At 36.5% G+C, this 26,895-nt stretch overlaps 1 protein-coding gene across 4 annotated transcripts in view; it reads right to left on the bottom strand.

Annotated features, from left to right (window-relative positions):
• Positions 1 to 1,452: 1,452 nt before the first annotated feature.
• Positions 1,453 to 26,895, bottom strand: part of YLPM1 (YLP motif containing 1) — a 67,362-nt gene continuing 41,919 nt past the window's right edge. For 2 of the 4 annotated variants that reach the window (XM_007117109.4, XM_024134078.3), the window contains 15 exons: positions 26,115 to 26,535; positions 25,910 to 26,002; positions 24,496 to 24,691; positions 23,899 to 24,017; positions 22,837 to 22,991; positions 19,783 to 19,845; positions 19,379 to 19,498; positions 18,987 to 19,163; positions 18,816 to 18,899; positions 18,444 to 18,527; positions 15,788 to 15,868; positions 12,577 to 12,628; positions 7,380 to 7,510; positions 2,179 to 2,361; positions 1,453 to 1,845 (listed from right to left, as the gene is read on the bottom strand). In XM_007117109.4, the coding sequence (XP_007117171.2) occupies positions 2,215 to 2,361; positions 7,380 to 7,510; positions 12,577 to 12,628; positions 15,788 to 15,868; positions 18,444 to 18,527; positions 18,816 to 18,899; positions 18,987 to 19,163; positions 19,379 to 19,498; positions 19,783 to 19,845; positions 22,837 to 22,991; positions 23,899 to 24,017; positions 24,496 to 24,691; positions 25,910 to 26,002; positions 26,115 to 26,535 (1,923 nt within the window). In that variant the 3' untranslated portion in view covers positions 1,453 to 1,845; positions 2,179 to 2,214. Of the gene's footprint in view, positions 1,846 to 2,178; positions 2,362 to 7,379; positions 7,511 to 12,576; positions 12,629 to 15,787; positions 15,869 to 18,443; positions 18,528 to 18,815; positions 18,900 to 18,986; positions 19,164 to 19,378; positions 19,499 to 19,782; positions 19,846 to 22,836; positions 22,992 to 23,898; positions 24,018 to 24,495; positions 24,692 to 25,909; positions 26,003 to 26,114; positions 26,536 to 26,895 lie in introns of those variants that run through there. The other 2 variants (XM_007117108.4, XM_028496201.2) reach the window with 2 other exon arrangements.

Genomic DNA, 26,895 nt, shown 5'->3' with positions numbered 1-26,895 from the left:
TAAAAAGGTTAAGAAAACTGAAGTAAAACATTCTCTATAAGAACATATATACCTCCTGAACTAAAGAACACATTCTGGAAATTCTGTTTTTTGATGAGAACGGACATTTGGTAGATTCAGTAATTAATAAGTTGGTCTTTGTATAAATGATAATTCTATTGACTATCTTGTGATGTACCTTAATTCAACATGAGAGAGGCGGCTGAGAAAGATCACTACATAGAAATGTCTTGTCCGCCAATAAGCAATCAAAGTAGCTTGTTAAACACTACAATCACCAGAAGTTACTTAATGTAGCAAATTATACATTCAGTATTGACTTGTTAATAACATAAAGCCTCTTACATGTAAACATTCAGAATTGCAGGAAAGATTAAAAAAAAAAAGTACAGAGAGTCATCAGAATTTCCCGTTAGTCTTCAGCACTATAATTTCAAGTTATTGAACCCAAAATGATACTACTTGAATGGTAATAAATATTATAATAAATAATAAATATTATCTCTAGTCACACAGTATTTAATGTAGGTCATAAAACTAAAAGGTTTTTATTTGTAGCCCAAAAGTGAACGTTTCAAAATAGTCAAGCCTTTTGTAAACAAATTTACAGCTTACTGAGTTAAATTACATAGTGGGAATGATGTTTGAGAAAGAAGTCTCTTCTCTGTCTTCTCTCACGCTGGAAATAACTTTTTTTTTCTTTGCAAATGAAAAAGGGAAAAGAGCTCCTTTTCTGTTTTTAAACAGGAACGATATTTGGGTTTTAGCTCTGTATATTTCTTGGCTCCACCTGGTACCATTCGCAAGAGAGGAAATTCTGTGCAGAAGGCCATGCTTCCTAATAATGAGCAATCTGGCAAGAACCTGAAAACTTGACAGGCTTAAAGGCTGCCTACCAGAGCACTCTGCATCGCCATACTCCTGCCCTGCCATCTTGACTTAAAAAATCAACAATTCAAGGTTAGCAGTAAGGCAACAAGCGCCCAAGCTTCACGGAGTACATCAGTTTTGTCTACCAGGAGTCAAAGCCAGATCAGGGAAAAATCAAAACATAACAGAACGTGAAGGGAGAAAGGAAGAAGAGGAAGGAAAGAAAAGAGGGAGGAGCAGAGAAAGGATCCAAAAAATAAATAAAACAATAAAACATCATGATACAGAACAGATGTGCTCCAGGGAACTGAGGAATATTTGAAATTGTCTTTACTAGTCTTCAAGACACAAAGATAGAGAAAGAAATCAGCTATAAAACAAAGGTAAGTGTTGTGAACGTCACTGAGCCTTGTGTTTACAACATGAATTATGGAATCATTGAGCTACATAAAATTGATTGGAAAAGAGGTTTTGGGATGCTCAATTAGCATGTAATTAGAACACACCATATTAAAAAAGCAATAAAAATAAAATTAAGAAAACAAGAGAAAGGGGCTCATGCTGTACAGCCCATGAATCTCATTGGCTTTATCATGAAAGTTTATTTTTTTTAATCCTAGTACAATCAGCTACCAGTTACATACAGTAAAAAAACAAAAACAGCCACAAAGCAATGATGATAGAGATAGTCTGCGACACTGTACAGTGGAGGAAACGTTGTCTGTTGGAGTCCTCCGGCAGATCTCCACCTGGCTTCGGCAGTTAAGCTATCAATCCCTCCCTCCCCAAAGTAGTTAAAAAGAAAAATTAATATCTTGCTTGGGTAGAGCAAGATCCTAATACCTCTTGGGGACACTGGAGAACTTTAAAAAACTAAAGCAGTAGAAACAAAACAAAAACTGAAATGTGGAAGCAAGGTGACACACAACGAAGCTCCATGAGGCGTTGGCTTCAGACCACCTCAAAGCGAACCACCTGGAAAGAAAAGAAAAGGCTGTCACAGCAGGAAGGAACAGACAGAAAATTCAGCAGACCTTAGTCTCTCTCATCACTCCACTCCTTCCCAAATCTACAGAATCCAAGCTTTTCTTAAGTCTTATATTTTTATAAGTAAGCCAGGTTGCAGAAAATTGCTTCCTTTTCTAATACCCTGTATTGCAAATGCTGGCAACTAGCACATACTTACTCTTTTAGAACCAGAAAACAATACAAGAAGAGAAGCATTTTTAGCAAAGCATGCTGTCTTCTTTATCTCAAACTCTTCAAAACAACAAACAGTAGGCTATTTATATGACTGTGTACCCTTACCTTAGAGGAGTAATGACTCCATTCAAAAACTAAGTCTCATATATATTTGGTTCGATTGAGGGCTTTTTCAGCCAGGTGACCACTTTCATCTGTGATCTTCTCCCAATCAGTCTGTCCGACCACAAAACCTATGGCCCTTTTCCTATCTGCATCCTTCTTTTCTTCCAGGTCTGCCCATCTCACCTAAAAAGAACACAGCATTAGGCTGGGCTTTAAAAAAAATAAGTACGCAAAGAGCCTCTTAGCTTTCTGAATAGTCTAATGGGTAGGATAACTAATTTAAAGCCAGAAGGTTAAAAAATTAGAAGTTAACTGTGGAGAATTGAAGAAAGCCATATATCTTAAGTTACAGAAAGAAAACTCTCTAGTCAATCACCAAGTCCTAACCACTCCAGCTCCTGAACAGTTCAGCCCTCAGTTCAGTCCTATCCCCTTCCCCCTCCTGTCACTCCTTTTTAGTTCACTGGCCTCATTTTTTACCTAAGGAAAAGCACTAACCTCTACCTAGTCTTCCTATCTTCATTCTCACTCCCTCCAATCCACTCTGCCAGAGGAATCGTCCTAAAATACACACAGCTTTAAATCTGTGCCCTACCTATGGAATAAAATCCAAGCACACAGGTCCCTCTGGATCTGGCCCTGTCTATTCTCCTGCAGCAACTCTGGGCAGTACCTATGGCACTTTATACAGCAACACAAAATTACTTCCAGCTCTCAGAGCACACTGGGCCATTTCTCATCTCCGTAAGGCTGCATAAACTAGACTCTCTTCCTGAAACGTCTTTGTTCTAACCTGGTCCACCTGGCATGAGTCTAGTCATCAACCCTTGCTTTATCCCTCTTGTCCTTTGCCAATCAAATAATTAATCATTGCTTCCCTCGAGTTACTTCTGGATTTTGACATGTCTAGTTTTGAACTTCCATACTATATTGCAATTATCCACTTACAGATCTCTCTTCCCTAACAGACTATGTACACCCTAGGTCAAAGGCTGAGTTGTTGTTTTTTTCTTTTGTAAAAAATTTATTTATTTTTGGCTGCATTGGGTCTTCGTTGCTATGCGCGGGCTTTCTCTAGTTGTGGCGAGCGGGGGCTACTCTTCGTTGCAGTGCGTGGGCTTCTCATTACGGTGGCTTCTCTTGTTGCGGAGCACGGGCTCTAGGCATCCGGGCTTCAGGAGTTTTAGCGCCTGGGCTCAGTAGTTGTGGCTCAAGGGCTTAGTTGCTCCGGCATGTGGGATCTTCCCAGACCAGGGATTGAACCCATGTCCCCTGCATTGGCAGGTGAATTCTTAACCACTGCGCCACCAGGGAAGTCCCGAAAGACTAAGTTTTATTTATCTCCACATAATAAATTTTTTTGAAATTTATCCTTAGAAAACAGGGAGCTGGTATGATTACTTTCATTTATGAGATGAAGAGACCAAGAGACAGACTCAGTTGATACCATTTATGGCAAGATTATAACTACAAATATATAGATCAGGGATATTTTCTATTGGTATTCTGATATTTTAAAAATATGGATTCTTACATGTTATAGTAGTAATTTTAAAAATATAAGCAGATATATCCTCTAAAAAATGAAATACTTAAAAAAGAGAGACTATGAAACTGTGGTTTGCAGTACCTAGTACCAAAGTCTGCAGAGATTGTATTTTAAATATGGCTTGTGATTTATTGTGATTGTGATCTGTGACAAGGAAAGGGAACCAGAGCATGCTCAACCATGCTGCACCTGGAAATGTGTAATTGCTCTTAGAGGTACACTGACCCTCCCTCCATATTATCATTTATAGGAATGGTAATCAAATGACTAGGCTTCTTCCCCCGCCCTCCACCATTGGTTTTAGCAACCATTTAGCTAAAGATAAGATACACAGTAACAGCTGTGGAGGAAAACTGACAACACCTGACTCTTTTTAAAGTAGATTTTTTGTGGGTAGAAAACCTATGACTCAATTTCTTTCATGGGCCTCAGTAAAAAGCTATTTTAATAAACAATGTGGGCTTCTGTGTACCAAGATCTCTGGGCCTTCTGCCCATTAATGCTGATGTATGTATTTTGACAGATTCATGCACCCTCTCTCAGCTCTCCCTGGGATCAAGGGTACACATTTTAGCAAAAGATGACTATGGTTAAGGGGAATGAAGAATGGATGAACGGATGGACAGATGGACTGTGGCCATTGAACAAAGAAACGGTAACCAGTCCACAGTACTTCCTTAGCACAGAGTTAAACACACTAATCAATCTTGCCCTGAGTAAACTAAGAGCTAATTTTTAAATTTGTAGTTTAAATTCTAAGTCTTTAAAACTGATGCTGTATCAACACTATTTATTTACATGTTGGGCTCCTCCAGTGGAGGTCCACTCCTTAAGTGGCCTCCAATTGCACAGACCTGACACACAGACATACAATGCTGTAGAAGGAATGAATAATTACCAAAAACACTAAAAATATATGGAGCAAAATAATGACTTTCAACTAGAAATAGTTTCTTAAATGTCAGTGTCCCTCCTAATCTTCCTAGAGGTACTTTTACTGAAATTTACAATCTCAATTTTTTGCCATTTATCTTCACTGTAAAAAGAAAAAAAAGTTATAATAAAGAAAACTCTTGACCAAAACTCAAAAGTTTCAGATACATATATTTTAACCACTGTCACCAAAAATATTTCTGAAATGTATGAGTTCAGCAAACAAAACAAGAGAAATGTTCACTTTTCCACAGTTATCAAAAAAAACCACAAATTAAAGTCCATTTTATACCCAACTAAGCAAGTGGAAATTTAAAAAAATACATTATATTTTAAAACCTAGCCATTTTGGTAAAATTCTAATATGATCAACTCTACAGAACTACCTTTGTGTTACAGTGTAAATTAATCCCAGAAACCTGCCCAATATTTATAAAAAGCTGAATTATAGAAATCAAGAGACCCCAGGAAAGGAATAAGTAATGAGTCCTGCATTCCTTGCTACCTGTAGGATTTCCTTGTGCTCTGATGTTGATTTTGGTAAGTGGTTTGAGTGTTAAAAACTATTTGAAGCCGATTCACTTTGATATAAAGTAGAAACTAACACACTATTGTAAAGCAATTATACTCCAATAAAAATGTTAAAAAAAATTACTATCTCCTCAAAAAAAAAAAAAAAAAAAAAAAAGCTATTTGAAATGAGGATGGGAGGCAGGGAGGAGAGTGAAAAGAGGAGCCACAAGAATTAGGATGTGTACCGCTCATGCTCTTTGTCCACCCAGCTTACAAAGTAAATTACATGGGATCACATATTCCTGATTGAAGTGAGTAATAGTTACCTGACTAAAAATGAACTAGAGAAAAATATTTCTCATTTGGAATTATTCACTGTTACACCAAATTATTATGCCCAAGGAAGAGCTATTTCTACTTTTCTGTTGCCCCAACCTTAAAACTGGAATAACAGGTATCAAGACAAGTAGTCCCTCCGTGGAGCTGGGCACATACGGAAGGCCACTAACCAGGTCTCAAGACACAGACAAGGGCAGGTCTAGGGACTGTCTGCAATATTTGAAAGAGCTTTGAAACCTGGAGTCCTTTGTAATGGTATCCACTGTAATGAAGTTTTACTGGCATTTTTATTCTCTTACAATAAATATCCTTTTAATATTGAATTACCAAGGGAATTCATAAAAAAGAAATGAAAAATGAGATACCATTTTTTTTTCACCTATTAGATTGTCAAAAGTTAAAAAGTTCAATAACAGCACTGCTGGTGCAAGTGTGGAAAAACAGGCATTTCCTTACATGTGGGTGTATAAATAGATGCAACCTTTTTGGAAAACAATCTCACAATATCTGTCAGAATGATAAATCATATTCTATGAGCCTGCAGCTTTGAGGCTAAAAATATTTCCTAGAGATATACTGTCAAAAAGATGCCAAGACGTATGCATATGACTTTCACCAGAGTATTATATTAGCAATAAAACGAAAACAGCATAAGCATCCACCGATAAGGGACTGGATAAATAACTGATTATTCAGCCAAACAATGGCACACTGGGCAGGCATTTAAAAAGAACGGTAGGGAATTCCCTGGCAGTCCAGTAGTTAGGACTCTGCGCTTTCACTGCCGAGGACTGGGGTTCAATCCCTGGTCAGGAAACTAAGATCCTGTAAGCTGTGTGGCGCAGCCAAAAAAATTAAAAAAAAAACAAAAAGAACTGTAGGTTTGTATATACTTAAATAGAAAGATCAAGACAGACTACTGGAAAAGGTTTATGCAAATCATATGTAATATGATCCCTCTTACTTTATTTTGTTTTAAAGGATATATACAATTATCACTTTTATTGAATTTGACAACTACGTGGAAGACTTATCCAACATCCTGGCTTCATTACTCTGCTCCCTATCATAGCAAAGCTTCTTCAAAAAGTTATCTACATTTGCTGTTCTGTACTTCCTCATTTCCTATTCTTCCACCATCTGCTCCAAATTGGCTTCTGTCCTTCAACTCTCTAAGAAAGCTTGACTTTTTTTTTTTTTTTTTGATCAAACATCAACAATCTCCATGTTGCCAAATCCAATGGCTATTTCTCTTTTCTCAATTTACTTGTCTTCCCTGTATCATTTAACAATGGACTATTCTTTACTTCTTAAAACATTTACCTGTATCTGAACTTCTGTATTTTGGAGACCTCAGTCCTACTATCACTTCTAACTTAACTGGTACCTCCCTGAACTTCTGATTTTTCACTCCCAAACTTATGTCTCCCCTACTTTTCACTAACTCAGTAAATAGCACCACATACATGGAATGCTTATGGCCAGAACCCTGAAGAGTCACCTTTGATTTCATCCATGCTGGACCCTCTACAGCTAATCCATTAAGAAGTCCCATAGATTCTCTTTAATACTATACTTTGCACCTGGCTCTTTTGCCCCATGACAAAATGGCACAAGCAGCCATTCCAAACTCCTTTAAGGTTGACAACATGCTAGCCATGTGAGGTTCTGTTCTCCATTTTTTAAGTTACTTGTACATTTTGATCTGATAATTTGTAAGGACTCTTTTTTTAATGTGTAATATGATACAGTATAAACAAAACCACTCTAAAAAAACAGCATTCATATGACTATCTGACTATAACTTTCTAAAACCAGATGCCTAAACGGGCCCTTTATCTGTTGGTAGTTATTGACAGTCTCTTACCCTCTTCTTCCCAGGCTCAGAAGCACGAGTGTCATAATCATCAGGGAGCTGAAGATAATCCTCCATTCTGCTGGCAATAGCCTCCCAGTCACGTTTCCTTTTAGTACCAGTTCTCAAGCCATCCAACTTGTCTGAGGGACAAACACAGAGCCGCAGCATTAAGGAAGAGTGTGAGTGGGCACACGACACACAAACAAGGGAAAAGAAGGCTGGAACACTGTCAGAGGGCACATCCGCATTTTTGAGAGCAGCATCACTTGTAGATCCAAACTATCTTCTTGGCTGAGATAATATCAAGTTCTGTGCAATTTCCATTGTTTATCTGGTGTTCATACTGGCAGCCTTTATATTACTATGTTGGTTTAAGTAACAAATATGGGCAGAACAAGAGAAGGCACTTGTTTCCTGGCCTCCTTATCCTCCCACCCCACCTAAAATCACAACACTTCAGCTCTCATGTTCTGATGAAAATGCAACATTGGGTTTTTCTAAAAGCAATTTCTTCCATTCTTTTTTTTTCTTTAACACAATATTAACACCACCCATTAGATGTGCAGTCATGTGTGATATTGTATTATATGAAAAGCAGGTAGTACAAGAACTTAATGAGCCAAGCTAACGTTCAGAAAGGTTTTAGATTAACAGTTTCTTGGGATCTTGACTACTATGAGACGATTCGTCATGAGAATGTTTATGAGTAAGTTGATTATACAAATCACCACTTTCTTTGGTTATACTGTGAAGTGCTGTTGACCATCCTGAGGCTAAGGGCTAGTCAGCCAAAGTGGCTGGATCTGAATTTTCTTTCTGAATCCTCAATCTGAGAGGCTTTCCAAAAGCCCCAAACTGTAATCAATTAAATGAACAGGGATTGCTGATTCAGAAATTATTAGATATGAGTTTAGGTGTCTTCAAGAACACAGGATGAAAATGTGTGGGTTTTTTTTATTGGTTGTTAATTCTGATTTTGAATTCTACATGTGAAATATTATGAGTTACACATATACATACATATATATATATATATGCACTACATTGAAGCACTAAATTTTTGGATCATCTGTAGTTATAAACACACTATTATTAAGTAGGTCAATAAAGGAAAACCTAAACACTTCAGAAACACACAATAACCACACTTCATTTAAGTCCATAAAGGGTGCAGAGTGTATATGTAATAGAAAACTTTTAGGCATCAAGGTGGAGAGAACTTGACATGAAAATAAAAGTACAATGGAAGCAGGAGGGAAGGTGAGTTTATGCTTCAAATGTAAAAGTTATACACACAACTAACTGTGCATACCATACAGGCCTCAAAAACCAGTAAGATTTTGCATACTTGGCAAAGCTTTTATTTCCTAAGTTCCTCCCCCATAAAAGCAATATTATTGAAATATCAGCAAGGCAAACTACAACACTTTACAAAACCCAAGAAATTTTTATCATATCACTTTGGAAAATTTTTAACACGGATTGAGTTCAACAGAAACAGTCTTCTCATCTCCTCTGTAAATCACATGCTGTACCAAATGGCTCTAACCTACATGTATATGACAGGCCATATTATACAAGATCTTAAAGAAGTGACACCTTGATTGCACAGGGACATAGAATATGGTATTAGAAAACCAACGAAGTCCCACAAACAGTAAAAACTGTTCTCAGTTCAACAGTGTACAGTATTAGCAGAAGAGTAGGCAGCTCCAATACACTTATTGAATAAACCTCAAAGGATTTCCAAACTTAATAAGATCAACTTCCACATTAACATACTTCAAAGGAAAATTTCATATTTCAATTCTAAGAATAGAACATGGCCAGGCAGCAATACAGAAGGGCAGTGAGAAAACTGCAAGAACTTCTCCTCATACACTGTGTGTATGACAGGAGTTACACACCAGGAGTCCCATATTTGCAACATGGAAGTTCAGAAGAGCATGTATTTCTAGTCTGAACACCCTTGTTTATAATGTTTAATTTGAAATTTTATTGTGCACAACATGTTTAAAGTTTCCTTCTTGGGGCTGAAGAAAGGTTCATACCTCTTCCACATGGCATCCTGGAAACCCAAACACACAGATGTATGGCATAAGGTGAAGGAAGAGGAATCTGGGGTATTTGTTAGTTACAGAAGACGACTGGTGTCCAACACACTCATACTAATGATTTTCAGAGGTTTGAATTTCAAAAGGTGAAGTTTTAAGATGAAGATGAAAGTTTAAATATCCAACTTGGCAGGTCACAGAATTTTACCACATCTTCAAAACAGTATATATTATTATTACAGCAGAACAGAAAAAAAATTTTAGATATATCTATATATTTTCTAAACATAAATGATATTTCTGAAAATTTGATCACAGTGAACACACAAGGGTTACGTGCCTATACAAATAATAATTGCATTCCAACTGTGAAGAGATGAAACTGCCTGACATGTAGAAGGCCAGTACACAATAACTCATAAGCAGAGACAAATGACACTGAGATGAGAAAAGCAAAAGTACTCGATATGAAGAAGCCTAAATTAGGATGACAACAGTCTCAAATATTCTTTTGGTTTTTCAGTTTGAGAAACCAAAATCATGTCAGTGGAATTTAAGTAGCTTGAATGCTGAATCCCAGCATTTGATGTGGCATGTAACACCCACCCTTGCATTAGGGTGCCTGTGTCCCAGCTGGAAAGGAGCCATTCAGGTGCTACGGAAGGTGGACCACAGGCAGTCTTCAACAACTCCATGACACCCATGCCAGATGCAGCTCAGGCCAGTTCTGAATTTTTCTACAATTACACCACTTCCAATTTAACACTCACACATAGGCTGAACTGTATACTGCACTTAATGAACACAGATCAAAACTCTACAATGAGATTTAACAGCTCTTTGAAAGATTATAGGTAAGTATTTTCTCACTGGCAGACTCATTTGTAAATCAAAATTCCTCAGTTACAGATTCAGCTTGTCTAGCTCAATGTATGACACTGCTAAAGCCTAGTATGTTTCCACCCAGCATAATCATGTTACCAAGAGTAATTTAAGAAATGTTGGTAAAATACTCAGAAAAATAAATTGTACCTGCTAATCAAATCTACTGAATTTGCTATGATAAGGAAGGCACCATAAATAGGCTAATTCTCAAATGAAGAGCCTCATGTTTTAGGCTCTTCTTCTTTTTCTCAGTTGGCTCCAGGGGCCAATCTCAAAGAAGCAAGCACTTTCAGGAATGCCCACACTCCATCTGCCTTTCTCTACAGATGATCTAGCTCTCAAGATAACACAGTGGTGCAAGAGGCAAGTCATTATATGAAACATCACTGTCACAAACAAAAACCCAACTGCAAACATGTAAGAATTTATTTCCTAGATTCATTACTAGATCTTCAGTGCCTTTAACTGAAATGGTTTATTTAACAGTTCTATTTCTGGATCACCGTCTAACCTTCTGCCTTTAAAATGGACTGAATTTACATAAAACGTATTTTCTGAGAAGCAAATAGTAGATAGGCCAGAATTTTTTCCAGAAATTGATACCAAGATTAATGTCATATTACCTTGAATAATCATCATAACTAAATTCCATTTTCCTTTCTCTTTAGAAATTAGAAAGGAAAATAGAAAGTGGACTAGCTCACGTTAAAAAAAAGCATTATCCTAGATAATATATTACATAAGGTCTCTAAAGATTATATGCTTAGCTAAAATATTTTACAATCCCCATGTCTCTTTAATTACCATTTCTCTTTGCCCCAAAAGATGATCACTACTTAGAGAACCAGAAAATAGGGAAATGATCTTATAGTCTTATAGGTTATTCTGTAAGTACAGAACTTCAGATTTAATCTAATCTTAAAATAAACATATCTAAAGCATTATTATTAAAAAAGTAATTTGTGATTGTTATTTTCCTACATATTTAATTGCATTTAAACACTTATGAATACTTTAAAAGTTTAGGGAAGGAGATGGTTTATTATTAAGATTTCCCACAGAGGGAGGATGAATGCAAGAATATGTCAGTAACCACATATAATTTTCACATGCCATACACTAGAAAAAAATCCTAGACTTTGCAACAAAGCACCTATCGCAACAATATGGTAATACTACAGTTTACGGAATTATCTTTTCACATAGGACCTGGTCATCATCAATGGCTCACATGATCAGCTGGGCAAAATAAAAAGCATAGCCTATGCAACTTTGTGTAAAGTGCATCCCTCTGATGTCAGAAACGCAGATAATATGCCCCAAACAGTGAAGCAGCTAAATGACTCAAATTTGTTCTATAAATTTAAGATATATTTCTATGGTTACTTCAGCTTTGGAGTTACAGCATAATTCCAGGAGGAGAAATGCAGCGACCAACAGTCATACTTCATATATTAGTAAGGTCCATGTTTTCAAAAAATCTTATACCATTATCTTAAATTATTTACTAATACATCTTAATCAACATGTTAAATGGTTCTCTTTAGGTGAGGTAAAAAAAAAAAAATTGTTCTGCAATATTACCGTGAAATATTGGGGGAAAATCCATTGGACATGTATGATTTTCTGCTTGACAAAGAACCCCCCATGTTAAGCAACTCCAATTTTTGATTTAGACAATAATTTTCACCAGTCTACCTTGTAATCTGGCACTAAAGACAGGCTGGAGGAAAATTTAAACGGAATCTTACAAAGCAGGCTCCTCAAAGACCTGAATTATATATCTACCTCCCCAACTCAGAAACTCTAATTTACTATACAAGGAAAATAACTGCCTTTTAATTAATTTTTAAACTTCAATATTTATTATTATTACTACCACTATTACCCAAAGTATTCATAATCAGGTTCAACTTCGGACTGCACTTAAATATTTTTTTTAAATAGTAGAAATCTCACCTACACCAACATTTCTGATTAATATAAATGAATGGATTTTAGAAGTGACAGTGTTTTATTACTAAATTTATCACATATTTCCATTTACTCTAAAAACTTTAAGTGGTACCGAAGGTAGTTCTTTTAAAATACTCTTCTTTCACTCTGTCACAAGACATAAATGAAAGCCATAGACTGAGGATGTAAGGTAGGCCAAAAATCTTCATTTAAGCAGAAATTTTGGGAAATTTGTTCTTCTTATAGCAGAAAGATCTATGACCATTACCATCAGGTATCACATAAAAAAACAGGAAAAAGGAAATACCCACCTAGCTTTGCCTCAGATGTGTCCATCTCCCATTTGCTTTTCGGAATGTAACCCTAAATCGTACACAGAGAGAAGCTCGAAGGGTTAGAAAGAGACACATACATGCACATCACTTTTGAATTGGAAAAGCATTAAAACTGGGAATGGATTCAGTTTCCACTCACTATTTATAAATATATCCTGAGGGAAAACACAGTCTCATTATCTTTGAAGAAACTGAATTACCAAATTCACCAAACTTCACTGCCCAGATTTCAGAATAGTATCATGAAGGCGCTTGGCGGCAACTACAGTTCAGGACACACAACTGTAGTCTGGACAACAGCTATGTAGCAAATACGGTAAGAATGTATGGTAGTTACTGTGCTCAATTAATATCACTCAGAGTAGCAGAGAATTTATAATACTAGCTAGGTTATTTTCTAAATACAACTGCTATTATCAAGTGATAGTAGCCATGAGGTCCAAAGAGTGTTCTTCAAGACAGTTACTTTATATTCCAGTGTAGTTTTAGATACTCAAAAGAAGGGAGAAAACTTGGTATCACTGAACACAATTATGAAGTTCAACTTCATTTTAAAATGACTCAATCCATTTACCAGTTAGATCTTACAAAGACTAATTTTACTGAATCAATTTCAGAGCATTACTTTTTCATCAGTTGGAAACTAGATTATTATTTCTGATGTCTTTTAAAAAATTACATCTTTCTATTATATGAAAACCCAGAAATCTCCACAGGCAATTTATATCTTATTTAATAAAATAACTGGGTGGTTTATTTCAAACGAAGTCCTACATAAGATTTTAAAATTTCACGATGTACCTATTTAGCTATGTAGTAAGCCTTTCAGTTTATTCATCTAGCAAGTGTATGCTTTTTCCACATAATTCACTGATTCCCCCTTTCCTTCATTTGGACTCTGTTCTCTATTAGGTCTTAACATACAGAACTTTAATATTAGGACTTATTATATAGGACAGATTCATCAAAGGTGTCAGCATCTTCTTTTAAGAATCCATATATCTTTCTACTATTGGGAATGTTCAAGTTCATAGAATAGACTGACACACAGGTAAAGTTGGAAAGTATGTTGAACACTTCATGACAATAGCTTCTGTGTAAGAGTGTACTAGAGCATCATCATTCTTCCAGGAAATCTACAGGTTTTATACATTTCTAGTCTTTAAGCCAGACTAATAATTCAATTTCAACTAATTAGGTAGTATTTCAGATTATAAATTATACCATCCTTTCCAAATACATGTTTAGAACAAACCAAGACAAAAGTTGAAATGATGGTGCTAAAAGTTTAGTACTGATGGAATTTGTACAGTTGTATCTCAAAAAATCATCTGAAAACCTTAAACATCACTAGAATAATATATTTATAAATTCTGAGTCAGATCTATGAGGTTCACTGAAGCACTAAAGAACACAAAATATCATACCAATGATCCCCCCAAAGGAGTCTCTTAACCAAGAAAAGTTTGGATTTCACCCAGCTATAGTAATCAGTACAGAGTAGAAAATGTAAAGTTCAGTGAAAATTCCATTAAAATGGTCTGAATGACACAAGACTTGCTCTTAACCCCTTCCAAGGGTCAATTCTCCAAGAATCTTTTACTCTTGGAATAGAACCCAATAGTAGAAGATCTCGATTCTGCATTTTGAAAAAAGGTTAAGAGAAGTTTTATAACATAAAGATAAGCAAAATGAGTACATTAATTCCCCCCTGCTGGAACCACCCTTTTCTTCCTTAAAACTTAAAATAATCTTCTCACTGTTTGAAATATTAGGCTACTTGGAAATAAAAGAGATAGTTCAGCAGGGTAGAGTTCTAAGGCTTCTTTGCCATGTTTCTGATGAAAAAATATAGTATTACAGTGTGTTTCACTTTTAAAAATAATAGTACATTCAATTAAAAGTTCCAAGTTTTGACCTACACCTAAGCAAGTCAGATGTTATGAACCATATGCTGAACTGAAATCTCCACAGAAGGAAGACAGAGCTTCAGAAAGCTAACATTAGAGACTTCTCACGTGATCGACTGCTAGTACGCACGCTGCAAGTAGCTAAACTGGTGATTAGCCATATTCCGGGACAGCGTGGACCTTTAAGTGAATTTCCTGCCTACATCTTAGATCATGTATGTCAAAATACAACCTAATTAATAAAAATACTTTGTTTAAAGAAAAAAAAAACATAGGAGACTCAAATACCATTAACTTTAAAGCTTATTTTTTAATCCACATATGAAATCTAGGAATGTAGAGATTGACACCATCTCTATGCAAACACACAGTTTCTATTCAGAGTCCTCTATAACACACATGGGTTGATGGGACCACTCCTTAGAGAGAATGTATTCTCTAGGGGTTAGGAATCAGGGTTCTCGCTTTGCACATTTTCAGAAGAATATGAAAAGCAGCTTTAGCAAGGGCTGAAGTATTAAATAAAACAAATAATATTTTGAATTTAAAAAGCAACACTATTCCAAGGCACTGCTAATCTCTGTAGCCCATTAGCAAACACTGAAAATAACGTTAAGTCTATAGGTCGCGTATTCTTGAATGACAGGGTAAGGCAGACATCACTACAGAGGTGTGATCAAAAGCATTTACAGTAGGTACACGGGATCTTTGAATTCACACTACGTAAGCCTTTAATCAGCCTAAGCAAAATGCATTGCCTACACAGTCAAATCATTTTCCCCATCACTTAATAGGATAAAATGCGGAAGAACAAATCCAGCAGTCAGTGGCAACCCTCTGCCTCCTCATTCAATAAGTTCTTCTGCCTCAGTTTATAGAAAATCAATTTTGAGTTCTTATAGCAAAGAAGAGACAATTATGCATACATTGGGTAGGCTGTACCACGTATTTGCTGGAATGTAAGAATACTCTTTCAAATGTAATCGATTTTCTTAAAAAGTGTATTCCCCTAGAGCCACCCACAAATAAATGAGTGAGTACAAGGGCAAGTTTCTTAGCATTCTAAAAATTTTCTTGTAACAACACAGTAGAGGGTTCTTTTCCTTTGGTCAGGGGAAAAACAAAAAGTATTCAAAAGTCTCCTTGAAGATGATTATGGAAACTTTCACCATTAAGGTGCATATCAACAATAGTCATCTGATCACAGAGCTGAATTTAAACCCTTAAGAATTTTAATAAAGAGACACTTTGTTCAAAGTGGTTGTTCTGTCTCCTACCAGTTCGCTTTCCTCTTCCTCTGCATCTTTCTTTTCATCCTTCTGTTCTTCAATATTTGCATCAAAATCTTCCATCTCCACCTACAATACCGCAATAATCACACACAAAAAGATTGAGTTAACATTTAGGAAAATGTTGAGTCCCTCACTGAGATATGAAATGAGCACAGTTGCCCAGAACAAGACACACAGACTTGCTGTTACATGCTAAGTAATTTCTAACACCTAAACTTTGAAACAGAACTGACAGACAGGATGATATTCCTGCTTTCCATTTTCCTGGGATATCCATCGTGGTAATTCTCTATGAAGTTGAGTATAATGATCTAAATTGATGGTTATCTGTTTTGAATGACAATGGATTACTAGGATTTCTTTCTTTCTTTCTTTCTTTTTTTAGGATTTCTTTTTAAAACCTTTATTAAGTATTTTTTCAATCAAGTAAAACAGGTATGATTCAAATTTCAAAATGTAAGAAAGGGTATAGTGAAAAGTCAGATGATAACAGCTTGGCCCAGAATAGTAGCAATGCAAATAGAGAGTAGATAAATTAGAGAAGTATTTATAAAGTAAAACTGACAAAACTTGTAGACTGACTACATGGTGGAGGGATAGAATCAAACACTGGTACAAGGGGAAAGTAAAGAGTCAAAGATAATGGAGAGGGCTTCCCTGGTGGCGCAGTGGTTGAGAATCCGCCTGCCGATGCAGGGAACACGGGTTCGCGCTCCGGTCTGGGAAGATCCCACATGCCGCGGAGCGGCTGGGCCCGTGAGCCATGGCCGCTGAGCCTGCGCGTCCGGAGCCTGTGCTCCGCAACGGGAGAGGCCACAACAGTGAGAGGCCCGCATATCACAAAAAAAAAAAAAAAAAAAAAAAAAAAAAAAAAAAGAATAATGGAGAGTAAAGAGTCTGGGTTTCAGCAACCAAGCGGATTGATGGATCTAATTACTAAAATAGAGAACGTGAGAAGACGAACAGGTTTGGATGAATTACATATTGAATAGGTTGAGTTTGAGGTGTACTAAGATAATACATATTTTTTGGTAGAGAATTTGGAAAATAATTGTAGAAATATAAAAATCACCCATAACCCCTCCACACAGATATAATTACTGTTAAGATATTGACAAAATTCATTCCAGCCTTTACAATTTAATATTAAGGGCATATAAGTGGCAATCCAAGGTACCAAAAAGCCTGATTATCTATACAGAATGTGCAGATTGAAAATAGAGCCTAGGATAGAGCCCTAAAGAACTCCAGCATTTAAGCACTGGGTAGCAAGAGAAGCCAGCAAAGGAGACTGAAAAGGGATGGCCAGAGATGCAAGAGGAAAACCAGGAGAAGGTAGACTCACAGAAGCCAAGAGAAAAATGGTTTCAAGAAGGTGGACATGGTCAACCATGTCATATGTGGCTGCAAAATTAAGCAAGAGAAGTGAGAATTATCCACTGCCATGGAAATCTTTGGTGAGAGAGTCTCTAGAGAATGGCTGGGGCAGAAGCCAGAGGAAATGGGTTGAGGAGTGGCATGGGAGGTAAAAACACATAAAAATACAGTGACAACATTGAGTACAGATAACTCTCATTCACAGGAAGAGGTCAAATAAAACAGAAGTATATAACTGATTAAAAGAGAAAGATCTCTCCTTTTCCATAATAAAGATTTATTTATTTCAAACTAGTAATTGATTTAAACAAGAATTCGCAATCTGTGAAAATCTGTCGGGGAACAAGATATTAACAGTTTCAAAGTATCTCCCTACAGATTACTTATTAGGAAGAGAAAAATGCAGAAAAATTTGATGGATATCACCTGAACCAAGTGATCAACACTTAAATCACCAATAACAAAGTAAGACAACATCATATGACCCCCGATATGATGCACTGAGAACACAAGGTCACTTTTGTAGCATTCCTGCTAATGTTTAACCTAAAGCTAATCATGACAAACCCAAATTGAGGAGCATTCTACAAAACAGCTAAGTGGCCTATACTCTTCAAAAATCTTTTGTCTTTCATGACAATGACATAGCAGAGAAACCATTTTTTTGTATTAAAGGACTGGATCCTGGATTTTAAGAAATTCTTATAAAGAATTTGTATGGGAACAGCTGGTGAAATATGAATATGGACTGTATATAAAAGAATTCAGGAAATTTATATTACCTAATATAGTATCTTATCAATGTTAAATTTCTTAAATTTGATAATTGAGTCTTCTAGTTTTGTAAGAGAATGCCCTTGTTCTTGGGAGATATCTACTGAAATATTTAGGGCTAAAGGGTTTATGAGGTCTGCATTTTAACTCTCAAATGGTTCCACGGTAAGAGGAATAGTAGTAGTAGTAGCAGTCGCAGTAGCAGTAGTAACAAGAAGAGGAGGAAGAAGAAATAGAAAAAAATCTAAATAGAGAAAAATGAGACAAAATATTAACAATTGGTGAATCTCAACGAAAGTCATGCAGGTGTTCTTATATTGGGTTGGCCAGAAAGTTTGTTCGGTTTTTCTATTATGGAAAAACCCAAACAAACTTTCTGGCCAACGCAATACTATACGTGCAATTTTCTGCAATTTAAATTTTTTTCAAAATAAAAAATGGTAGAAAAAGAGGTCGCTTTTGCACTGCTTTCAAGCCAAAGGACGCTCACCTCTTCAATAGCAGCATCCTGCAGCAAAGAACGAATGTCCAGACGCATCATATGACGAGGTGCAGTTTCCCAGTGATCAGCCATCTAATTGAGAGATTCAGGAGGTCAAGTTATCTCTGGAAACTACTCAAAGAAAGACCAAGAGAATACCCAAGACAAATTTAACTAATACTGTGAAGTCTAACAGGCTAGTTCCAGGAAGAGCTAGGACACCTTGTACCCTTAGATACAAAGGGTAAGAAATATTTACTAAAGTAGGTAGAAAATATATTTTGAAAGTAAAGGGGATAAATAAGAATTTCCAGACAACAGTGATGAAACAGGCAAAATGAAGTTTAGAATATTACACCCTCTGTGCTTCAAAAAAATCACCTTATTTATTTCTTTAAGCTTTCTTCCATGAATATTCCTCTTGCTACAGGTCTGGTTATCTGCACTCATTTCAGCCAAATACACCTAAGAAAGAATGAATAATGATTAGGCAAACAAATGCAGCACTTACATGATAACATAAAGTACTCTAAAGTTCTTTTAAATCTATACCTCAAATCCCTTGGTTTTTGCTGCACTCCAAAACTGGTCAAAATGTCTAACTCTGTCATTGATGGCATCCAGGATGATGAAAGGGAAAAAGCCATCATCCAGAGTCTTTTTGAAAGTTTTGAACATGCTGGTGCGGTAGGTTTCCTCCATCTCAGCTTCATATTCATATTCCATTACCTAAGATCCCCCAAAAGAGATATGGAGTTAGCAAAAGCAAAGAATCATCTTAAATCTCTTCCCTTGTTAGCATTGGGATAGAGACAACTTTCTAGTCTTCCCTTCACACCTGAGTACTAAAGTCTGCGTTCAAAAAAGCCACATTTCTCTCGAACATGTTTTCCTTTCAATGCTATTTATGAATCAGGATGTAATCTGAGAGGAATATACCATACCTTTTTTTTCACTTTCTTTCCAGAATCTGGATCTTTTTCTTCTTTTTCCACTTCAGCGATGAAGTAATCATCCAGGCTTAGAACTCTGGGTGCAGGTCCTCCAAATTCTACCTCCTTATCCTAAGAATCATATATTCAAGAAAGTTAAAGAGAATTTATGGAATAAATTAATAAACGTGCACAAAGTTTTTCTTGTGGCTAAATACCACGCAATCTTCTTGTAGTTTCAAATCAAGCAGGGGCAAAGTATCTGCCTAAGCAGATCAAAATTTATGAGATAGCATCTACCAGATGGGCCAACTAGAATGGATCAAATGGGAAATATCTGTATCAATATCATGTTACTTGCTAAGAAGGCAAGTGGCTAACAGAAGCAACTGATTCTTTCGCTTTCCCATACTCACTCGAATAAGTTTCGCAACATGTGTCTTTCCACTGCCAGGCAATCCTCTCATTATAACAACAATCTGAAACACAATGAAAAAAAAAAATCACCCAGAGAAGATTTTTTTTCACAGTGAGATCTCAGAGTTAACAATGACCTATCATTCTCCAGGACAGACCATATGATAGGCCATGAAACAAACCTTAATACATTTGAGAGCATAGGAATAATACAAAGCATGTCTCTGACCACAATGGAGTAAAATTAAAAATTTGGGAAATGCACAAGTATGTAGAAAGTAAACATCATACTCCTAAATAACCAATGGGTCAAAGAAGAAGTCAAAAGAAAAATCAGAAAATACTTTGAGATAAACAAAAATGAAGACACAACATAAGACAGAGGAAGAACAAACTAAACCAAAAGCAAGCAGAAGGAAGGAAATAGTAATATTAGACCAGAAGTTAATAAAAAAGAGAACCAAAAAACAAAGAAAAATCAATGGAACCAAAAGCTAGCTCTCTGAAAAGAGCAAAATTGACAAACCTTTAGCTAGACTAAGAAAAAAGAGAGAAAATTCAAATTACTAGAATCAGAAAAAAGGAGGGGACATGACTGCCAACCTTACAGAAATTTTAAAAGGGTTATAAAGGAATACTATGAACAACTGTATACCAACAAATTAGATAAATGAAATGGAAAAATTCCTAGAAAGACACAGCCTACTGAAACTGACTCAAGAAGAAATAGATAACCTGAATAGACCTATGACAAGTGAAGAGATTTAATTAGTAGTCAAAAAACTGCCAAAAAAGAAAAGCCCAGGCCCAGATGGCTTCTTCACCGAATCCTAACAAACCTTTAAAGAAGAATACCAACTCTTCACAAACTCTTCCAAAAATAGAAGAGGAAGGAACAATTCCCAACTTATTTTATGAGGCCAGTATTTCAAATCAAGCATATAATCTGATACCAAAACCAGACAAAGACATCACAAGAAAATTACAGATATCTCTTAGGATTATGGATACAAAAATTCTCAACAAAATACTACCATATTGAATCTAGCAACATATAAAAAGAAGTACACAACATCACCAAGTAGGGTTTATCCCAGAGATTCAAATTAATATCTGAAAATCAGTTAATGTAATACATTATATCAATGCAATAAAAAACAAAAAAATCTCAATGCAGAAAAAGCATTTAACAAAATCCAACATCCTTTCATGATAAAAACATTCAACAAACTAGGAATGGAAGGGAACCTCCTGAACTTGATAAAGGACATCTAATGAAAACCCACAACTAACATAGTACTTAATGGTGAAAGACTGAAAGTTTTCTTTCTAAGATCAGGAATAAAACAAATATGTCCACTCTCACCACATCTATTCAACACTGTACTGGAGGTCTAGCCAGAGCAATGAGGCAAGAAAAAGGCATACACATTGTAAAGTAAGAAGTAAAACCATCTCCACCTGCAGATTACATGATTTTATATATAGGAAAAGTCCTAAGGAATCCACTAAAAATTTATTAGAACCAATAAATGAGTTCAGCAATGTTGAAGGATATACGATCAATACGAAAAAATCAATTGTATTTCAATACAACTGAACAATCCAAGAATGGAATTAAGCCATCTATATCTTCCTTTTTTTTTTTCTTTTTGGCAGCACCGCGTGGCTTCCTGGATCTCAGTTCCCCGACCAGGGATTGAACTCGGGCCACAGCAGTCAAAGTGCAGAATCCTAACCACTAGACCACCAGGGAACTTAAGCCATCTATCAATAATAACATTACACGTGAATGGATTTAAACAATCCAATTAAAAGGCAAAAATTATCAGACTGCATAAAAAACATGATCCAACTATATGCTGTCTATAGGAAACATACTTTGTGTCATTGAAAGACACAAATAGATTGAAATTAAAAGGATGGAAAAAGATATATCAACAGCCACAGGAAAGCTGGAGTAACTATACTAATAATAGATGAAACAGACTTTAAAACAGTGACATACATACATATACAGAGTCAAACTTCTGATGGAAATCTCCCATTTTATTTCAATGGAACCATTTTATTTAAATGGAATCTAATTACTTTGCAATATAAGATAAATTTAAGAATGTATACATATGGAGGAAAATACGTCTAAACTAATCAAGTCTCCTAATTCTCCCTCTTTTAGTTCCACATACCATAAAACCAAATCCTCTTTTCCCTTATTCAAATTGCAATTAATTGAGTTCTTATGAATTATTTTCCAGAATTTTCAACATTTTTTTCTGCCAAGCAATTAAGCTCTAATTTCTTAGATTCTATAGGGTAGGCAGTTTATGAGATTTTATGATGATTTGGAGATGGTTAAGATGCCTTGAATCTGATATTAATACTATGTCACACGTGGAAACAACATAAATGTCCATCAACAGATGAATGGATAAAGAAGATGTGGTACATATACACAATGGAATACTACTAAGCCATAAAAAGAATGAAATAATGCCATTTGCAGCAACATGGATGGACCTAGAGATTATCACACTAAGTGAAGTAAGTCAGAAAGAGAAAGACAAATACCATGATATCACTTATATGTGGAATCTAAAGCATGGCACAAATGAACTTAACTATGACACAGAAACAGACTCACAGACACAGAGAACAGATTTGTGGTTGGCAAGGGGGAGGGTGGCGGGGAGGGACTGGGAGTTTGGGATTAGCACATGCAAATTATTATATACAGAATGGATAAACAACAAGGTCCTACTGTATAACACAGGGAACTATATGTATTCAATATCCTGTGATTAAACCAAAATGAAAAAGAATATGAAAAAGAATGTATATATCTGTGTAGCTGAATCACTCTGCTATACAGTAGAAATTAACACAACATTGCAAATCAACTATACTTTAATAAAATAAATTAAAATTTTCTTAAAAATTAAAAAAAAAATACTACGTCACAGAAAAGTACAGAAATTCTGTTCAGGATTCTAAAAAAGATTTCTTATCAGCTTCTAATTTGCAAGAAAACTAGTCATTTACATAGGACTTACTCTCTCAGGTCTGCTCTCTCGGCCAGGTGGTTTCAAAATATCATCCACATTCTTAGATTCAGGTTTCTTCTCAACCCGCGGAGCTGGAGGTGGCTGGTGGCTTAGTGAAGGAGCTGGCAGGGGCATTCGCTCCTCTGGGTAAGTTCTTCGTTCTCCTAGGATTCCAGCAGTTGAATAAATTACTATTTATACAGTAATTATTTAAAATTTTAACTCTCTCCACTCCTCCTAAGGTAATATAACTTATGGTGATTTGGGGGCTACTTTTATCCTTAACTAGAGATAGTTTAAGATAATGTAAATGTATTGAAATCAAGAAAATGAAAAGATTTAGGTATGATTTCAGGCAAAAAGAATGTTCTGAAAAATACTGAATTCATCCTTGTTTGTATTAAACTTAGGAAAAAAGTTAAGCAACAGAATATAGAAGAATAACATGTACTCCTGAACAGTCCTGAGTATGATTTATAGTCTGAGTGTATGTAACTTCTGCTTTACAATTTTGAGAACGAGTCACCAGCGTAGGAAAGCTTGTTTGTATAAGTAGGTGTGAACTTCTAGTTTAAGTGTAATTTATAACAGTGAAAAACTAAAAGCAACCTAAATGTCCGAAAATAAGAGTCATATCTCATCCACTTGATGGACTATCATAGAGCCATTAATATAATAGGTTTACGTATGGAAAATGTATACAGTACACAATATCAATGGGAACAAGCATAAAAAAGAAACTGTATTTATACTTTGATTACAACTTCATTAATATGTGTGTGAAGAGAGAATAATAGGAAATATACAAAATTACAATAGTTGTGGTATGGTAGGTGGTGGGATTATAAGCGATTTTGTTTCTAGCTTCCAAAATTTCTTTGATAATGTAAAAAAAGCAATTTACATTTTATTTCATCAATTACATGGCTATTTTTGGTGATAATGTTGTCACCTCTGAGAAATCTGTGAGTGCATTTTACTCTGAAAGTTTAAATCCATAACTACAATGGAAAGCATCTCATGTTGTTTTCAGTTCTCAGCATCTTTATAGTTAACAAGGCACTAATCTACCTCCAAACATGGACGGTCCTTCATAGGCTGGTCGGTCAGCCTTCCGATCATAGGATGGCCTATCAAATCCTCCTCTTCTGGATGAGGAATGGTCTTTTTTGTCTCGATATGACTGAGTCCTAGAAGGTTTAACAGGAAGTGCTTTGGTAAATAAAAAATATATGGAGATCTCTTATCATGCAACACCATTATCTGCCCAATTTTTTCTATGGGTACTTACTATACATAGGCAATACTTATATTTTCATTTTGCTTTCCCATTTAGATCTGCCTTGCATACACACATCCACAGAGCTCACAAATTGCAAAAATAAATTGTTTGCCTATTAATTAAGCAATGACTACAACTTTGTTAACAATACTCTTTCCCTTCCTTTCTGGCTATCTCCATCTCCCATTTAACTCTCTGGAATTCAAGCTCACAAAACTCAACCACCTAGTTTCCTGAAAATTGGTACTCTTCTCTCTTCAAATTATACACACACATGCATGAGAAAAATACATCATTTACTAAATTTCCTTTAACTACACTGACTTTTGCTGAACTTAAGTATATGGTAATTTGCACACCTGGCAAAGATATTTCTTATAGCATACCTGTCATCTCGAGGTCGGCGTTCTCTGTCAAATCGATCCCGGTCATAGTCAATAACACCACGATCCCGGTCTCGATCTCTGTGTGTCTCCCGATCCCTTTTGAAATCTCGATGATCTGCCATGACATTACTTTGACGATCAAAATAAGGCTCACGATCTCTGTCTCTATCATAACGATCTCGTTGGCCTACATGCTCTATAAAAACAATATAAAATAAGAACTATATCCCTTTTTTTCTGAAATAAAAGCAGAAATGTACAAATCTAAATTTAGAACTAGTATAAACTGTTGCCCTAAATTCAACTTATAAATAAATCTTTTAGCTATATTAAAGGGAGGCCCACATTCTAAGAGGACTTCTGTAAGCTGGCCCCTGCCTAACCCTAGTTTGCTCTCTGATCTCACCTCCTACTACTTTCCCCAACTCTTTGTGATGCAACCACACTTTCCTGTTCCTGAGACCTACCACCTGCTGTTCCCTCTGACTGGGCCCGTCTGTTTGCAGATGCTTCATGGTTGACTCCTTGTCATTCAGCTCTCAGCTTCACTGTCACAGGGGCCTCCTCTGACCACTCCGTCTAAATTAACCACCTTCACTATCCATCATATCAAATGTTTCATTGTCTTTATAATACATTCAAAGGTCTGAAACGATCTTGTTCATTTATTCTTTTTGTTTGTTTTCCGATTAGAATGTAATTTCATAAGCACAAAAACTTTTAATTTTCTCATGTTGAATTCCCAGTGTCTAGAACAGGGATTAGCAAACTTTTTCTGTAAAGGGACAGACGGTAAATGTTTTATAGGACATACAGTCTTTGTCGCAACTACCCCAGCTCTGGTTTGTTAGCATAAAAGCAGCTGTAAACAATAGCTAATGGGAGTGTGTCTGTGTTCCATTAAAACTTTATTTCTGGGACTTCCCTGGTGGCACAGTGGTTAAGAATCTGCCCACCAATGCAGGGGACACGGGTTCGAGCCCTGGTCCGGGAAGATCCCACATGCCGCAGAGCAACTAAGCCTACGCACACAACTACTGAGCCTGTGCTCTAGAGCCCACAAGCCACAACTACTGAGCCCGCGTGCCACAGCTACTGAAGCCCGTGCACCTAGAGCCCGTGCTCTGCAACAAGAGAAGCCAATGCAATAAGAAGCCCACGCACCACAACGAAGAGTAGCCCCTGCTCGCCACAACTACAGAAAGCCCGCACGCAACAACGAAGACCCAATGCAGCCAAAAATAAATTAATTAATAAATTTTTTAAAAAAATAAAAAAACACAAAAACCTTATTTCTGAACACTGAAAAAAAAAAAAAAACAACAGGAGGGCCAGATAATCTTACCAAAAGGGAAATCATATGATAATTGGGTCCTAAAATGTTTAAAAATACTGATCTCTCTGGGACTCCTACCTGTTTCAAAAGTTGATCTTTCAGGTAGTGGATCTGGACGCAGAGTTATTCTTTCTCCATAGGGTATCTGTTCAACTTTATTAGTGGATATGTCTGGTAAACAAAATCAGGGATAAAAACACTGTAAGAGTAAGCTTAAGGAAGCCAAAGCTGAAGCTAACAATACCTTTAGAATCCCAAATACAAATTTGCCACTTTCACTCACCTCGGCCATGGCCATAATCGACAGTCTGCTGCACTGGTGGTGGTTTGGACATTGGTGGCATACCCATAGGCACCGGGCCAGGAGGAGGGATGGAAGGGTGAACAGGTGGGGGTGGTAACACTGGAGCAGATGGAATCGTTGCAGCTTCAGGTTTAAATTCCGAATTCAGTCCTTGTTCATCATTTGTATCCCAGAGGCCATAGAAAGAATCTTCATCCCAGCGTTCTTGTTCCATAGCTGAAGTCTGTGGCTTTATCACTGGAGGAGGAGGTGGTGGCGGCGGAGGAGGGGGTGGCGGTGGCGGTATTGGGATAGGTGGCCTGGTCACAGGAACAGACGACCTTGCTGGTGGAGCAGAGGGTCTTACAATTGAGCCTGGTGGTTTACCCATAGGAGGGGGTGGTCTGTAGGACCCTGGAGGCTGGAGAACAGAGTAAATGGCTTAACGAATGAGCATACCATCATGTTTTCACATATCAGTAGAAAGTAAAATCTGGTTCTCAATCCATAGAAGAAAAATTTGATATATTGAACTTACTCAAAATTCAAAACTTTTTGTACTTTAAAATACACCATTAGGGAGAAAATATGTGCTTATCACCTATCTGATAAAGGACTTGTATTCAGAATATAAAAATCTCTTAAAAAGACAAATAGGGGCTTCCCTGGTGGCGCAGTGGTTGCGCGTCCGCCTGCCGATGCAGGGGAACCGGGTTCGCGCCCCGGTATGGGAGGATCCCACGTGCCGCGGAGCGGCTGGGCCCGTGAGCCATGGCCGCTG

Source organism: Physeter macrocephalus, chromosome 11 (assembly GCF_002837175.3).
Source record: "Physeter macrocephalus isolate SW-GA chromosome 11, ASM283717v5, whole genome shotgun sequence".
Taxonomy (NCBI): domain Eukaryota; kingdom Metazoa; phylum Chordata; class Mammalia; order Artiodactyla; family Physeteridae; genus Physeter; species Physeter macrocephalus.
This window is presented reverse-complemented; position numbering and strand designations above follow the sequence as displayed.